At 41.2% G+C, this 17,957-nt stretch overlaps 1 protein-coding gene across 1 annotated transcript in view; it reads left to right on the top strand.

Annotated features, from left to right (window-relative positions):
* Positions 1-16,939, top strand: part of SEMA6A (semaphorin 6A) — a 221,179-nt gene extending 204,240 nt beyond the window's left edge. The window contains exon 19 of the mRNA XM_054986611.1: positions 14,471-16,939. Coding sequence (XP_054842586.1) covers positions 14,471-15,660 — 1,190 coding nt within the window. The 3' untranslated portion in view covers positions 15,661-16,939. The remainder of the gene's footprint in view (positions 1-14,470) is intronic.
* The last annotated feature ends 1,018 nt before the right edge of the window (positions 16,940-17,957 follow it).

Here is a 17,957-nt window from a genome sequence, read left to right as displayed (position 1 = left end):
CTCAGATTGGGCAGTTGCATTCCGCCTCTCTCCTTTGCATCTTGTAAAACTTTTACTTTCACTCGAGGCTTCTTGCCTGCCCAAACAAAATCTGATATTTTCCTCTGCCATTTTTCAAATTGTTTAGAGTCTCTGATGATTGGTATTGTCTGTAACAAAAACATTACTCTTGGTAACACATTCATCTTAACTGCTGCAATCCTGCCCAACCATGACAGGTTCAATCTATTCCATTTGATCAAGTCTCTCTCTATCTGAGTCCATAATTTTTCATAATTATTCTTGAACAAATCTATATTTTTTGCAGTCAGCTCAACTCCCAAGTATTTCACCTTACTAGTTACTTCACAATCCGTTGTTTCCATTAACAATTGTTGTTTCTGCTTAGTCATGTTTTTGCATAATATCTTTGACTTCTTTTTGTTAATGAAGAAACCTGCCAAATCTCCAAACTCCTTGATCTTGCCTATCACTTTTGGCATGTTCTCCAGTGGGTCTTCTACAATTAACATTATGTCGTCTGCAAATGCTCTGACCTTATATGAGTAGTCCTTTATTTTTATTCCTCGTATTTCCTCATCTTGTCGAATTTGTGTCATCAGAATCTCCAATACTAAAATGAACAACAATGGAGATAACGGGCAACCTTGTCTTGTTCCTTTACTAATCGTCAATTTTTTGGTCAATTCATCATTCACTACAATTGCTGCAGTCTGGTCTCTATAGATTTCCTTGATTGCTCTGACGAATCTTTCTCCCAGTTGTAGCTTTTCCATAGTGGCAAACATAAAATCCCAGTTTAAATTGTCAAACGCTTTTTCAGCGTCTACAAAGAAGAAACCAACCTCTTTGTCACAACGCTTGTCGTAGTATTCAATAGCATTGATCACTGTCCTTAAGTTGTCTCTTATTTGTCTGTCTGGCAAAAAGCCTGCTTGTTCCTCCTCTATGACTTCCGAGAGCCACCCCTTCAATCTCTCCGCCAATATCTTCGCAAAAATTTTATAGTCATTATTGAGTAGTGATATAGGCCTATAATTTTTCACGCTAGTCAGATCTTGGCCCTCTTTTGGGATCAATGATATATTCGCTTCGCTCCAAGTGTCTGGAATTCTTTGATCCCTAAAAACTCCATTCATCACCTCTTTTAGGAATGGTGCCAGTTCATTGGCCATTGTCTTATAAAATTTAGCCGTAAGTCCATCTGGCCCTGGCGCCTTTCCTAGATTTGCGGATTGTATTGCCATATTTATTTCCTCATCAGTTACTTCACTGTTCAACTTATTTCTCCAAGCTTCCGAGATCTCTGGAAGTTTGGTTTTCTCCAAATATGATGCTATTGATTCTTTGTTTACTTCTTTTTTATTATACAGCTTAGCGTAGAATTTATAAAAGGCTCTGCTAATGGTAGTCTGCTCCAAATACGTTTTGTTTTCTTCACAAATTTTATTTATTATTTTCTTTTCCCTTTTCTTCTTTAATTGCCATGCCAAATATTTCCCAGGTTTATTAGCACCCTCAAAAGCTTTTTGATTCAGTCTTTTAAGGTTCCACTCCAATTCTTTGTTACTCATTGCTGTTAACTGTTCTTGAAGAATTTTGATTTCCTGATGTATTTTCTTTTTCCCTGGTCTCTTTTTTAACTGTACTTCTTTGGCCTTTATTTTCTCCTCAATCTCTTGTCTTTTCTCCTCTTTCTTTTTCCTTGCTCTACCATTTAAGTCCATTAGTATGCCCCTTACAACCGCCTTGTACGCGTCCCAAACTTTACTGGTTGGTACTTCTTTATTCACGTTGTATTGTATAAAAAACTTAGTCTCTCTTCTCAGTGTTTCCATATTCTCACTTTCCTGTAACAGGTCCTCATTTATTCTCCAGGCTTTCCTTTTTCTCCTTTTTCCAAATTTCCACATAATTGGGTTGTGATCTGAGCCTACCATCGGCATTATTTCTACCTCCTTAGTCCATAGCGCTAAGTCCTTTGAGGCCCAGATCATATCAATTCTTGATAATGTAAGATGCCTTGCAGAATAAAAAGTAAACTGTTTGGTTTTAGGATATTCTCTCCTCCATACGTCTTCGAGAGTCTCTTGTTGAATCAACTCAAAAAAAAGCTTTGGCAATAGTCCTCTTTTCTTTTGTGCTTTTGTAGTCTTTTTGTCTAATTCCAAATCTGTCACTCCATTGAAATCTCCAGCAAGAATTATCTGGTCATATACAAGATCGTCTAGATGCTTCCTTAAGTCCTCAAAGAAGCTTTCCTTTGCACCGTTAGGTGCATAAAGTCCGACTACCAACACTCTCTTTAAGTTCCAATTACATTCCACTGCTACAAATCTAGCTTCCACATCTCTCATAACAAATTTTGGCTGCAGCTCCTCTTTTATATACAACACCACTCCTCTTTTTTTCTTGTTGGAAGCCGCTACAAATTCTTTGCCCAATTTTCCAGATTTTAAATATTTTACATCCTGTTTTCTAATGTGGGTCTCCTGCAAACAAACAATATCACATTTTTGTTTTAGTAGCCAATGAAAAATATTTTTTCTCTTATTCGGTGAGTTTAGTCCATTTATATTCCAAGATAATACTTTACACTCCATATTCATGGTTTTGTTGGTAAGTCTTTTTCATTGTCCTTGATAAATCTCTCCATCTCCCGCTCAGATCTGATACGTTTTTTTGCCCCTCCAAACTCAAAGGACACTCCTTCCGGTAACTCCCATCTGTATCTGATATTCATGTCCTTCAAAGTCTGAATTAGCACTCTATATTTTTTCCTGTCCAATAACACTGATCTGGGCAGTTCCTTCATTATAATAATCGTCTTGCCATCAATCTCCAATGGATCTTGAAATTGTTTGGTCACAATCCTCTCTTTCATATTTCTAGTTGTAAACTGCACAATCACATCCCTTGGTAGTTTCCTCTGGGTTGCAATTCTCGAGTTCACACGATACGCCACATCTAGGATAGCCACAATTTCCTCCTCCTCCTTCCCCAGGTAATCAGCCAACACCTCCGTCATCTGTTCTTGCGCTGACTTCCCTTCCACTTCTGGCAGACCACGAAAACGAAGCTGCTTCTCCATGTGTTTAGTTTCTGCAACTGACATCCTCCCCTTCACCAGCCTCATCTCTGTTTGTTGCGTGTCTATTAAATTCTCCATCGCGTCTTCTACTGTTTTAACTCTCTGCTGCGTTCCTTGTAATTCACTGCAATAATTCATTTTCCTTGACATTTATCAAATTATATTCATGCTGCATTAACTATTTGTTTAATTTAAATCAGTTGGTATCCTGCTACTGATGCAGCTTCCAGTAAGACATCAAATAATATAAAACAGCTACCATTAAAAACAATAAAAAGATAACCCAGTAATTAGACCAATTGGAATAAAAACAGCAATTTAAAACAGCAATAACAATCAGAAATGATTAATATAAGTATAGTAATAGGGGCAGTAAAAAATTAGAACCTGACTGAAAAGATGGGAGTAGGAAGACATAACAAAAAAGAAACTCCACAAAAACCTGAGAAAACAGAAACATTTTGATTTGACATCTAAAACTAAGCAGGCTGAGCACAAGACACTATAGGGAGATACCACAGCAGAGAAGGCCGTATCTCTGGTAGTCAACCAGCTCACTTCAAAACCCAAAGTACTTTGAGAAGGCCCTCTCTAGATTTTTGTTGACTGTCATGATGAGTGACTGTTGTAATTTCTCTTTGATCTTAGCTTTTGAGAGTGTTAAAATTAATATGCGTATGATGAGATTTAAAAGCACCAGTGATAAAATAAATGATATTTACAATGGCAGACATGCATAAGGAAGTGTATAGACAGGATAGGAAGCTTGGAATTGAGAAGTGGTGGACAGGGAAAGAGTTAAGCATGCTTTTCTCACTGTCCCACTTGAGGTTCTTCTTTCCCAGACTTTTTTTTTCAAAAAAAGAAAAGGCCATGCATGTATCATCCAGACTGGAACTAGGGCTTCCATCCAGTTAAATACCCTTGAGGACTTCCATGCATCTGGTGGAAGCCCCCTCCCATTGATACATAGTACAATATGTACTGAGAAATACAAAAAATATTTGTACCGAGTACAATTTTCTTGCCTAGGGAGAGTTTAAAGAAAATTCAGGACTGTAAGAGCTTACATTAGCAAAAAAAATCCTGCTCACCAGAAACTTTCTGGTGTCCAAGCTGAATGCAACCCTATACTTTGGTGCAAAACCCAGAACTGACAGCTAATTTAAAACTGTAATATAAATCCTGGCTCTTTAGTATACACCTGTGCCTCTAACAGTACCTTGCAGGATTTATCAGATTGTATCATTTATCACTATCCTGTAAAAAGCTTCATCCAGTTCCTATTCGCCTGCTAAGTCCAGCTTATCAAACCAAAAAGCCAAGCCAGGCTAGTTTGCTCAGTTGGTATCCTTAGCAGAGCGCAAGTGCTTCAGAACTATTCTAGGCAATAAAACTGAAATGACCTTGCACTGCACTCAAAAGAAGACTTGCACAAGAGAACATAAATTAGAAAAAAATAAACTTGCAATATTGAGTGAGTTCGTCTGTGCCTTTTATAACTATGTGGCAAAAAAATTCAACAGGAGTAGCTTTGTCTGCCTCTCTGTTCTGAGAAAAGCAGCATGTATTGAATTGCCTACAGTCCTACCAATCTTAAAGGCATACAGATGCCAAAGTTGTAGTGCATCCTGCTGTAACTACAGTGTGTTCGTATAAGTAGTGGTTATCATAAGCAGCTTAGGAAATCAGCACTATTGTTTATTTGAACAAAATTTGAGTCCAATACTACCTACCAAGCAATCAAATTTTCCAAGTTATAACCTTTTGTAGGTCAAAGCTCACTTTGTCATATACAAGTTAAAAGTTTGTCTTAAATATCTTCTGTTAGATCAGATTGTATTACTTATATTCTGATAAATACATTTGGAGGCTATGTTATTTGAGCATTTGTGTGCTTACCTCTTATTATGCAGCAACATATAATGTTCAGCACCACTTTAAACACACATATTTAGAAATGGGGGTGAGAGAGAAGGGGACAAGGGCTGAGAAATTTGAGATTATATGCAGCTTTCATGATCTGAAGTTATCTTAGAAGTTAATGGCAGTGGAAACAGTGTTTTTATTTGTAGAATCACTAAAAAAAATGAACTAAGAAATAAAATTATAATGTGTATAGTGCTAAATGTTAGCTACCCGTTAACCATAAAATTATATGTAGAGTTACTCCAGCCTAAACCGTTGAGATTAGATTTAAGTAACTCCTCATAGGATTGCCCTATTCAGTTTCTATCACTAGTTCTTAACACATATGAACCCCAATTTTCCCCCCTTAAAGATATAAAACTAGATTAAATTCACCCTTGTAGGGAAAAAAAAGAGACTGGCATCTTGAGCTCAGTGCTGCTGGTTCCAAAGCTGTGGAAGTGGAAGTGGGTAGCTTCCCACTGAACCGCAGCGGGCATTGTTTCAATATGTGAGGCTCAAAATAGCTGCCATGCTTGCTGCATTTACAACTTATGGCCTATCTCCTCACCACAGCACATTTAGTCATTGAAACTTTATATCTCAATTAGCAGTTTCCTCTTCATCCCTTCCAAAATCACATCATATTTCATTTACCAAGCCTCTCTCCCATCTCCGTGTATGCCAGCATTTGTGGGTTTATTGCCTTGCCATCTGGTCCACATTATATTAGAAAACAAGAAGACGACAACAGTTTCCCACTGAGGAAACCACATTGTGCTCTCAGTTTTCCCAGTGGAGTGGCCACTGGATTGCTGTTGCCCTAAAAACAATTTTTAAAAGTTCACTTTTAGGGAAAGATTCTGCTTTTGCCAGGGAGGACAAACAGGCCAGGTGGAAAATTTGCTGGCAGCTATCACATTTTTTTGTTAAGGGTAATTATAAATATTCTGCCTGGATTGAAATAAGGAGAATCAAATTCAGTATCCATAGTGGTCTGAATTCTAATTACTATAGTTATAGAGGCTCAACTGTTAACCATCAGGAACAGGCTCTATTATTTTCTAATGCCCATTTCAAGCAAATCATTATCCCTGTTGGGCCCATGGTGGAGCTTTTGGAGGTACATCTTTAAAACTTCGGTTAGTAGCTTCTAACATTCATACGTACTGACTAGATAGTAAATATTTCAGAATGGATTCGAGTTGCAGCTATCCAGTTATTGAAATACTTATTCTAATAAACTCTTAGACACACCACTTGGAAAGCAAGTTGTCCCTCACTTTAATAAAATGAATTCATACCACACAGCAGGGAAAAAGTACTCGACAGTATGAGGTAGAAGATGCTCAGGCAGCAATGTTTGATGTTGGAATATAGATGTTATAGGTATTGAAGAACGTTGATGCTTTTCATCTGTGAACTATATGAGGAGACAGAATTATACCATAAAGGCCAACTTGTTTATTTTCATTCACAACCACAGTAATGATTTCACTAGCGTTCCAGTTTTGCCTATTCGTCTAATTGACTCCAGAATCTATTTTTCGAGGGCTCATACTGTAGGGCTTCTCATGTTTGATTTTTTTCTCTGCCATTTCTATCTGTGATTATAAATAAAACAAAATCAGGTTTGTAATATGTTGAGACTATTTTGGACTCACAGATTGCACACAAGAAAAAGAAACACTATTCACTATTTTGAGGCCCACCGTCCTTGGGTCTCTTCTACAGATACATGTGAATAACTTGATCAGGGAGTAAGTTACAGAGTATCTCATAGAACTGCATACATAAAACTTTATTGTATTAGCAATAACCATAACAATAGCATTACACAATAGGTGCAATATTAAAACTGCACAACAACATCCCAAGCTAAGCAGGTCCACAGTGCTACCATACTGTAAGCTAGTAAAAATCAAGTTGAAAGGATGGCTAAAATTTACATAAAACAAAATTACCATGTAGCATTCTCTAATCAATTAGCTTTACAAAATTTCACTCAGACATTTGCAATTCTAAATGCACAAATGTATTGCAATTGATGCCCCAACAAGATCCTCCATTTGATCTGAGTGTCCAAGATATCACAACAACGTTATTCTTAATGTATCATATAATAGACATATGAGTTCTGGCAATTTGAAAACAAAAACTTGACATGTAGCACAACCCTGTGCATGCTTACTCAGAACTCAGCTTCACTGAATCTAGTGGAGTTTACTGTCAAGTAAACGTGCACAAGATTGTGCCAATTAGAAGAGATGTCATGTTGGTACTTTTTCCTTCACTGTCTGAGACTGGTTTCTGGCACCAGTTTTATCCTTGGAATGATTAATGCTATTAATTTTTATAATCAAGCTATTTAAGGCCAGACTTTAGTGATGGGATACTAGCACAGATTTTGGAATTGTGCAAATCATGCAGATCTCGTGTACATGCTGGCAACCAGCTTACATGTGGTTTCCTGACATACTGCATCAGACATGAAAAGTCTTAAAACCTGCTTCCAAGACAAAGTGTGGTGTAATGACCAGGGTGTTGAACTAGGATCCAGAAGATGCAGGTTAAAATCACCACTCTGTGCCATGGAAGCTTGCTGGGTGACCTTGGCCCAGTCACACGCCGTCTGCTAACCTCTAGCAAGGTTGTTATAACTTATAAGAATAAAGTGGAGAAGAAGAGAATAATGTAAGCAGCTTTTGGGGAGAAAGGCAGGGTATAAAGAATAAATAATAAATGAAGCCTGCTTCCTAGACATGTCCATTAGCATCTGAACTGGTCCTTGTTATAGAACTGTTTGTCAGGAACTTGTGTTTCCATGTCAGAAAATTCAGACACTTAGACAGGCATGATGCATAGCTATATTGGCCTATACAGTTCACTTCATATGTAGAGTAATTATTTTGGAGTGCCTGCATGTCAGAATCTCCCTGCATGGGCAAAACTTCCACATCAGAGAGGAAAATTCTAGTCAGCCTTAACTTTGACCTATAAACTTTTCACATGAAAAGGTTTTGGCAGGGAAGTAAGTTGCCAACCTCCAGGAGGGGACTGGAGATTTCCCAGAATTACAACTGATCTCCAGACTACAGTGACCAATTCCTCTGCAGAAAATAGCTGCTTTGGAGTGTGGACTCTTTGCATTATACCTACTGAGATCTCTCCTCTACCAAAACCTTGCCTTCTCCAGGCTCCACCCCCAAAGCTCCAGAAATGTTCCAGTCCAGAGTTGCCAAACCTGCATGGAAGCCCCTTCAGACCAGCAATCCTCCATGTGATATAGGCACACTAGATGGCTGTTCCATGTCAGAAAGAGGGTTTTTGAAACTGTTTCGACTTCCTCTGACTGAGGAAATGTACATTTTTTATTGCCAACAGAGAAACTCTCCTTGCCTTTCATTTCTTATATGAAATTATAAGCCACTCATCAAAGCACAATAATTTCCATGGAAAGCCAACAGTAATTTCAAAATGAAGTATTATGATTTCAAGCTTTTAGACATTCTGAACTACCTTCTTTGTATGCAAATATACCATGTATGCTTACATACCGTTTTTATAAATTGACATGGAAACAGTGTTTGTGGAGAGCTGCTTATCTAAGCATTCCATGAAGCTGATGCTTTTTTCCCAGCAGCACTTGGAGATAGTTTATATGCAAAATATTATTCCAATTAATTCTATGAATAAGCTATATCTTCATATATACCATAGCCAGCATCATTATCTCGCTACTGCAATAAGGATATTCTTAGAAGTAATTGTGGCAAACATGTTTTTAAGATGCTTGCTTTCATATAAGCTCAAAATGTGTTAAGGATTGAAGGCATGCTTAAAGCACTGAAAGAGCAGTCTAGAGGTGCACCCTGAGAACTGGTCCCTCTGTGTGAGCGCTTGATTTTGCAGAGCACAACCCCTGCCTCTTTTAGAATACGAGGCATGACACAAAGTGGGCTGCTGTATTGGACATTCTCAAAGAGGGCCCACTATGCCATTTCAGCATTATACTAAAGTATAAAATGGTGTGTTGTGTTTAACTAGGAGAAGGGAAAGTATGGTGTAGGAATAGTCTTCAAATATGCATCTTGATCATCTAGGTTTGGGCTATGCATGTGCTGCTGGATGCTCACCAATCAGTTTGGGCTATGCCAATACCCAGTTTAGCAGTGCCAATATCTTTTTTAGAAACATCTTCCCTTTCTCCAAAATGAATTAGACCACATTTTAAAATTAAACTTTTTTTAAAAAAATGTTCAAACTATGTTTTAGGCATATAAGAACAACATTTAATGTGAAAGGGGGAATGGGTGGATGGACAAAAGGACAGACATGCCATTTTTTTCCTTTGTCTACTTAGCTGAGCAAAGAAACCTGGTGCAGCAGTTCTCAGTTCTCTACAGCATAGTGGTGAAGTCTTTGGTTCCTAACTCATTAGCGGATCATCTAAGATCCCCTCCCTACAATACTGCCCTCCTATCTGAGTAAAAAGCCTTTTTGAATAATTTGGTTTTGCATCGGAGAGAGTGATTTGAAAATCATAGTTACATTGTGGTTAAACAAGTAAAGGTTAGTATGTAAGTTCTACTGCCACCCTTAGCAGCTTCCAAAACCACCTCTCCGCTTTAATGGCTTTTCTAATTGTCACTACCCAGCATTCTGCCAACTCTCATTGGCTATTTCCCAAGAGAGACAGAGCTGGAATTATTCCTGTCCATCACATCAAGTTTTTCACAGACCCCCTCAAGCCTACCCCTTCTCTCTCACGGACAACCAGCATACACCAAACAATCCCACATACCCCAATGAGACCTTCATCCTCAATGAAGTGTTCTCAAAACACCTCAGTGAGAACAAAGTTTTCTTGATATTCAGGTACTTTTCACACTAGGATTTTAAAGCATGTCCATACCTGTTCCGCATATCATGTTTGCAGGGGTTTCACACTTGCAAGCTAGTCATGGGACGCGGTGCCAGTTCCCCCCGCCCGCCCCCCGCCACCCATTACCCCAATTTTTCTCCCTGCAGACATACTTCGATATTAATTTTTAATCAGCTGCCCAGTCGGGGCTGACCCAGTTAATGCCAATGTGAATGTTTTGCAGCGCTTCCCCCCTCTCCTTTTCCCTGGGAGTTGATTGGTTTGTGTGGAATTAACCATACCCACCAAACTCAGCTCTCTGAACGCCTTTTCTGCCATTTTTTTGGCTGCTCTGCAGCCGTCCGACAACCATCCACCTCCACTCCACTTTTCCCAGTGTAAGGCAGGACTTCAGTTTGCACAGCACCCTTTTATTTTAACGTTGAGCATATGTAATAATGGTCCTGCATTACTACATCTTCTTACAGACAAGCCCCCCTCATGCCGCCCCTTCAAACACCCACCCTACCCCACTCTTCCCAGGGTAAGGGAGGACTTGCCTCCCCAGGGGTAAGGCACGGTGGGGGGGAGCAGACTTATACCTACCCTTGCTCAGCTGAGATGCACTGAGATGGGGCTTGGCTGGGGTGCCCGCTCTCCTGCTCCATAGCTGGGCTGCAGAGCATGAGAGCTGCCTCGTCTCAGCCCTGGCTCACTGCATGCTCACTCGATCAGCTGAGCATGCAGCAAGCCGGGGCTTGGCTGGGGCGCCCGCTCTCCTGCTCCATAGCTGGGCTGCAGAGCATGAGAGCTGCCTCGTCCGAGCCCTGGCTCGCTGCATGCTCACTCGCTCAGCTGAGCACGCAGCAAGCCGGGGCTTGGCTGGGGCGCCCGCTTTCCTGCTCCATAGCTGGGCTGCAGAGCATGAAAGCTGCCCCATCCGAGCCCTGGCTCGCTGCATGCTCACTCGCTCAGCTGAGCACGCAGCAAGCCGGGGCTTGGCTGGGGCGCCCGCTCTCCTGCTCCATAGCTGGGCTGCAGAGCATGAGAGCTGCCCCATCCGAGCCCTGGCTCACTGCATGCTCACTCGCTCAGCTGAGCACGCAGCAAGCCAGGGCTTGGCTGGGGTGCCCGCTCTCCTGCTCTGTAGCCAGGCTGTGAAGCACGAGAGCTGCCTCTTCCAAGCCAGGGCTTGACTGGGACACCTCTATGCTCTGCAGTCTGGCTGCGGAGCAGGAGAGCAGGCACCCCAGCCAAGCCCCGGCTCGGCACCTCTCAGCTGAGCCGGGGTAGATATGAGTCTGCTCCCCCCCCCCACCATGCCTTATCTCTGGGGAGGCAAGTCCTTCCTTACCCCGGGAAGAGTGGGGTGGGGGTGGGAGGTTGAAGGGGTGGCATGGGGAGTGGCTTGTCTGTCAGAAGATGTAGTAACGCAGGAATATTACTACATATGCTCAGAGTTTTTTTTGAAAAGGTGCAAATTAAGGTCCTGCCTTACCCCTTTGGAAGAGTGGAGTGTGGGTGAGTGGTTGAAGGGTGGGCATGGGGGAGGACTTGTCCATCAGAAGATGTAGAAATGTTACTATGCTCGAAGTAAAAAAAAAAAAAAATCAGTGGTGGCATGCACTGCAATGCCCCGAAAGCCCGAAACTGAACAGAGGCAGGTCTGAAAGGAATCACAAGAGGCCAAATTGAAACTGCTGGAAAGTGTGAAAGGATCAATGCCAAGCCAAAGGCACTGTGACTGCTCAAAAATGGCACTTTAAACCATGAGTGCAAAAGGGGCCTCAGTCTGCAAGGATCAGATCCACTTTGGGCCTCTGTAATTCCACACTTGAGGGAGTTGAACTGAAGTAGCGTCTGTTTAATTTTTCTTCACTAGAAAATGCCCCCTTTCTGCTATGGGCTTTGTGGGGAATACATCAGTTGATCTGTTGAGAAAACTTACAAGATTTTTTGAGGGGTTTTTAGGCACCAAGGTTGCAATGTTGCTGTTATAAAAAAATACAAAAATTCAGGGGGGGAAATGGCTTGGTTGCTGTTCAATCAGAGCCAGACCTCACACCAAAGAATCATTCTGCACTTCAGAAAAGCTGCAATTTGAGTTTGCTGGGGGAAAAATTGGGGTATATGCGCAGGGAGAAAAGCCAGGGAAGGATTAATTCTGTGGCAGATGCAGCCTTTTCCCATGCAGAATGCAAAAAAAAGTCTGGGAAGCAGTTTGGAGTCTGAAAAAGGGATATTTTGACTGCACATGCAGAACTCTGGAGGGAAATTGAAACCCAAGTAATCTCTGCTGTAAACTGCCTCAAGCGCCGAATATGGTAGCGAGGTGGTATATAAGTTACATACATACATACACATAGTGAAATTAGATTACTCTGCTTACAAGCACAGCAAGCAGGATCGTTCAGAGCAAAAAATGCAAAATGGACTATCAACACTCAGCCATGCAGTAAGGAGATCTCACAAGACTTCACAACAGATTCTAGCTTTAGTGGCCAGGAAGTGGCTTATTCCCTCTGAACAAGATGGTTTGAGCTAGAACTTGTATTTGTTGAAGTTGTTGGAGAAGAGATTCTAAGGAAGGATATTGGCTATTGTATTGTCGAAGGCTTTCACGGCCGGAGAACGATGGTTGTTGTGGGTTTTCCGGGCTGTATTGCCGTGGTCTTGGCATTGTAGTTCCTGACGTTTCGCCAGCAGCTGTGGCTGGCATCTTCAGAGGTATAGCACCAAAAGACAGAGATCTCTCAGTGTCACAGTGTGGAAAAGATGTTGGCAGGTCATTTGTATCTACTCAGGAAGGGTGGGGTTGAGCTGAGTCATCCTGTAAGAGTTTCCCAGGGTGTGGAATGCTAATGGAGGGAGGCTTCCCTGTATCCTGAGGAGGTTCTTTTGCATATGGATTGGTGCTTGATGTGCTAATCTTCTCTGCAGGGCTATTGTCGGGTGTAGAGTGTTTTGTTAGCCTGGTGTTTTTCAGAACTGGAAACCATGCTCTGTTCATTCTTAAGAAGCCTTTCTTAAGAAGCCTTCTTGTACAAAACAAAGATGTGCAATAAAGTAAGCATTTTCAGAGGATCTTTTTCCAATGGGGTCGGGAAACTGCGAACAATTAACATTGGAGAGAAATTCAACACAGAGGCATGAGTGCATAATGCATCAAACAAAAATGGGCCAAATAAATGAGCTTGCACTTCTGAAAAGATCAGGAACAAGGCAAGAGTGCAAGAAGCCCCTAAGAACATAACAATATCATGGATTGGACAGATCTTGCTTAATAAGTTTTTTTGCTGAAGTAGTAAGATCTTGGCAAAGAAGTAATTTCTTGCCTATTTAGAACAATTTTTAAAAGAATTGGGCTTTCTCTCCCCCTACACTTTTCATTTTAAATACTTTGTCTTCAAAAGATGCTTGAAATTGGTGTGAGATTTTTTTTTTGTTCTTCAAAAGAAACGAAAATTTAACTCATTGCAGGTTAGGGTGTTATCCTTCTGTCTCATTGTGCACATAATATTCATATATGTGACACCCACTTCTAAATCCAGATGCAGGATGTGAGGGGGACTAGGGAAGGGAATTTTAAAAAGGGATGGGAGCTGTGAAGATGGATCTTTGACTGGAAATGATGAACTGGCAAAAAGACACAGCAAGTGCCATTCATGGGGTCCCCAATGCTGTTCCGCATGTGAAGAAAGATTTTTGTCTCAATTTTCTTCCCCAACAGCAGTCACCTAAACTGCATGACAAACTGTATTTAAACTCAGGCGTGCTTCAAATGCTATTCATAATGCAACACGGGGGACCTGCTGTTTGGAAAGAAAATTGAGACAGGAAGCAATCTGCACACATGCAAAAAATGGTCTACTCCAGAAAGATCAGTTTCTACCTGTGGCATTCATCACAACTGATGAATGCCACAGGTATAAGTGATGATGAACTTTGCCAGTTCATCATTTCCACAAACACCATGTGTGTATATAGCAGAAATATTTTAAAAGGATAAAAGAAGGTGTTCCAAAAATAGGAGCAGCCCTGAATGAAAACCAAACATTCAGGAATTGGTCGTGTTTTGAAATCATGCTCTCTTCTACAAATGCATACCTTAGAGATTACCATTTTCTTGGCAGCACAGGAATCTAAATACTTACAAATCTGTGCTCAAAAATGAGGATTATTCAAAAAGACTGCTATAGGACTAGGTTTATACCATGTATATATGCAGACCACACGAACCATGGCCAGAGTCCAAAGAGCCACACATCTTGTTCTGTGTGCATCAAGAGCTTTAGGTCATCACTTTCTAATAGATTTGGTGGTGTGTTTCCAGGAAGCTCTGCTGTTCAAAAGAGAGTCAATATACCCTCTGGGCATGCCCCAACAGTTCTCAGGACCACAGACAGTTTACTAGGTACTGTCACTGTCACTCCACAATGGGCCGTTCCAAGGCCATGTGGCCATGTGAAAATACTTTTGAAGTGTTCACAATCAAATTGAGTTATTTTCAGAGTGGAAAAGTATATGCAATAAATATTCATTATCTCGGAGCATGACAATTTTTTTTCTGTACTGTTCTGCTTACCACTTTGTCATATTTGTTTCAGGAGTGATTCGAGAGAGTTATCTCAAAGGTCATGATCAGCTGGTACCTGTCACCCTTCTGGCCATTGCAGTCATTCTTGCCTTTGTCATGGGAGCTGTCTTCTCAGGAATCATAGTATACTGCATCTGTGACCATCGACGCAGAGACGTGACCATTGTGCAGAGAAAGGAGAAGGAGCTGGCCCATTCACGGCGAGGTTCCATGAGCAGTGTCACCAAGCTCAGCAGCCTCTTTGGGGATTCTCAGTCCAAAGAGCCAAAGCCTGAAGCTGTTCTCACTCCTTTGATGCACAATGGCAAACTTGCTACTCCGGGCAGCACTACCAAGATGCTCATCAAAGCTGACCAACATCACCTGGACTTGGCTGCTCTACCAACCCCAGAATCCACCCCAACACTTCAGCAGAAGAGGAAACCCAGCCGAGGCAGCAGAGATTGGGAAAGAAACCAGAACCTCATCAATGCCTGCACAAAAGATATCCCCCCCATGGCATCACCTGTGATCCCCACTGACCTTCCACTCAGGGCTTCTCCCAGCCACATCCCAAGTGTTGTTGTCCTGCCCATTTCTCAGCAAGGCTATCAGCATGAATATGTTGATCAGCCCAAAATGAGTGATGTAGCACAGATGGCTATGGAGGACCAAAATGCCACACTTGAGTACAAAACCATAAAGGAGCATCTCAGCGGAAAGAGCCCCAACCATGGGGTGAATCTGGTGGAAAACCTGGATAGCATGCCACCAAAAGTACCCCAGAGGGAAGCCTCCCTGGGTCCTCCTGGCTCATCTCTATCTCAGAGTGGCCTGGGCAAACGATTGGAAATGCATTCTTCTGCTTATAATGTGGACTACAAGAGAAACTATCCTACGAACTCACTTACGAGAAATCATCAGACATCAACTCTCAAAAGAAATAACACTAATTCTTCTAATTCCTCCCATCTTTCCAGAAATCAGAGCTTTGGCAGGGGAGACAACCCTCCTCCTGCCCCACAAAGAGTGGACTCTATACAAGTTCATGCTGCTCAGGGTCAGGCCGTGACTGTATCTAGGCAGCCCAGTCTCACCACATACAACTCGCTGACAAGATCAGGGTTGAAACGCACACCATCGTTAAAACCAGATGTACCCCCGAAACCCTCCTTTTCCCCTCTTTCCACATCCATGAAGCCGAATGATGCATGCACATAATCACTGTGGGGAGGGGGGGACGAACAGGTGACTAGAGTATGCCCTTAAAAAGCCAGTGTTCAGCAACCACGTTGCTAGTTTCAACTGACACAAAAGCTGTTGCTAAGCTGAGGATGTATTGCTCTCTGGGGAAAGTGGAATATTTTTTAACAATCGGGCCATGCAATCCACAGTTTGCAACTGTACGACCCACCCTGTGATACAACCGTTCTTTTACTCAAAAGACTAACCACAAACATTGAGCCAAAAGCACACATATGAACGATGACTGTGATTCTTCACTCTCAACTGCACGGAGCATCCAGAACTGGGAAATGACTGCCTTGAAAGCAAAAGAAATGGGCAGGGGGGAGCAAGCAACAACAAAAAAGGAATTAATTGATTAAGCTAACTCTAACAGAACTATGACAGGCATTTACTATGTGCAGGTACTGTGAAATGCCCATCAGTGTTACAGCCATTTGGTTATAGCCGGTTGCCATGTTGGGCAACAGCTATGTCATAAGTTTCTGCTACTCTTCTCTTTTAATGAGTAACATGTGACTGTTAACGCAAGTAACTTCTATTATTTATTGTTCATCCTTTTGTCTTTTTTTATTCCTAAGGAAAGTACTTCTACATATCATCATATGAGCAGCTCTCCAGAAAAAAAAAATACATTGAAAATTATGCCTATTTAACATGAAACCCATTAACTGGAGTAATTAAAACTCTTTTTATTTTTCCAATAAATTCACTGAGTTAAATAAGTTGGAGCTGGAATTCTGAACTTTTGTGTTTGGACTGTTTGATCTCTTTTCTGGAAAACAAAAAAGGGGAATATTTATTTAAATGAAGGTATATTTTGCTGGCTGCCTTTCCTGCCTCTGCATCAGGCGCAAACAAACAAAAATCCCCCTTCCCCTGGTTCCTATCTTCCTAGACTTAACTGCAGAAGAAAGCTCTTACGAGCTGCAATATGTGCCCCATTGCTGTGAACATGGTCTTGTCAGTATCTAATACTTTTTTGAAGGCACCAGCTTCTCCGCCATCTCATTTCACCCTTGCATGTGAGATGGCAAACAGAAATCCACAAACAGTGTGAACTCATTCATATGCTGGCATGAGCCATGCAAAGAATATGGTCTTACTGCACGGGTTTTTTTTGTGGAAATACATCTGTGAATAGCCTGTTTTCTTCCACATGTAAATTTGTGCCTTACACCCTCAATTGTGTATCTTGTGAGCTGTAGTATGTACAACATTACCCCCTCTTTAGAATAAATTGGATATTTATTTATCTCCATCCTCACTCCTCTGGACATTTAGGATTGCAGCTCAAAGAAGAATATTGTGGTTACTGTAATAATATGCTAGCTCACATGAAGAGAGGGCAGTAGCAATAGGCATGGCTTCATTTTGACTTCCTGGTTGTGCCAATTTTGTTCTCAAACCACCTTTGGGCTATGTTTACGGTATAGATACTGTATTGTGGGAATCATTTCTCTCTACCTGAATATTTTCATATCATTTCAGCAATTTGATGTATTCTTAATGCTAATCAGCAAAGAAGTCTGGGATGCCCTCTGGAATATGAGTGCTGTGTGCGACTGGCTGCCCTCTGGCAGAGAGAAATCCAGGCACGCAAGCGCAGCACATACACCACGTACGGAACAGAAGTGTGTGTAAAAAGCAGAGTGCTTCCCGGAGCTTCTGAGTAACTACTACAGTGACACAAATACAGAAGGATGCTGCATGACCCTATTTTTTAAGGAGGAAATCTAATTTTTATTTCATTTGTTTCCATTTTTTGGGATGAGGTGGTGTGTGGGTGCACGGAGTGTGCGGGTGTATGTATGTTTTGATAATTTCCCAATTGTTTTGTGCACAAGCATAGAATTTGTTTTTAATTTGTTACTTTAACTGTGTCGACATGCCGTTTCAAAATATGAAAGGGGGGTGCGTGTTTTTATATTGTGTGGGAGGGAGGGTGATATTTCAGTTTGAATTTATTTTTAAGAAAATGTTTATATTTCGTTTGGATTTTGCTTGCTAAACTGAGAGAAGAGGGGTGTTTCGATTTTGAATGATGAAGAGTAGGAAAGTTTTTAAGTTGGGTAGCACATAAGTGGCTGTTTCAAAAACCTGGGGGGTTAAAACCAAAGTGTGTAACGAGGGTGCTTGGCATATTCTTGCCTTTCCTCTTTGCCCTTTAAAAAAGTTGATTTGTTTGCCCATAGTGAAGAAGGCATGAAGAAATCAAAGTAATGTTTCTGCTGAGGTGTTTTGTTTTATTTTATCGTTCTAATTTCTTCCTA

The sequence above is a fragment of the Eublepharis macularius genome, chromosome 8 (assembly GCF_028583425.1).
Source record: "Eublepharis macularius isolate TG4126 chromosome 8, MPM_Emac_v1.0, whole genome shotgun sequence".
Classification (NCBI taxonomy): domain Eukaryota; kingdom Metazoa; phylum Chordata; class Lepidosauria; order Squamata; family Eublepharidae; genus Eublepharis; species Eublepharis macularius.
This window is presented reverse-complemented; position numbering and strand designations above follow the sequence as displayed.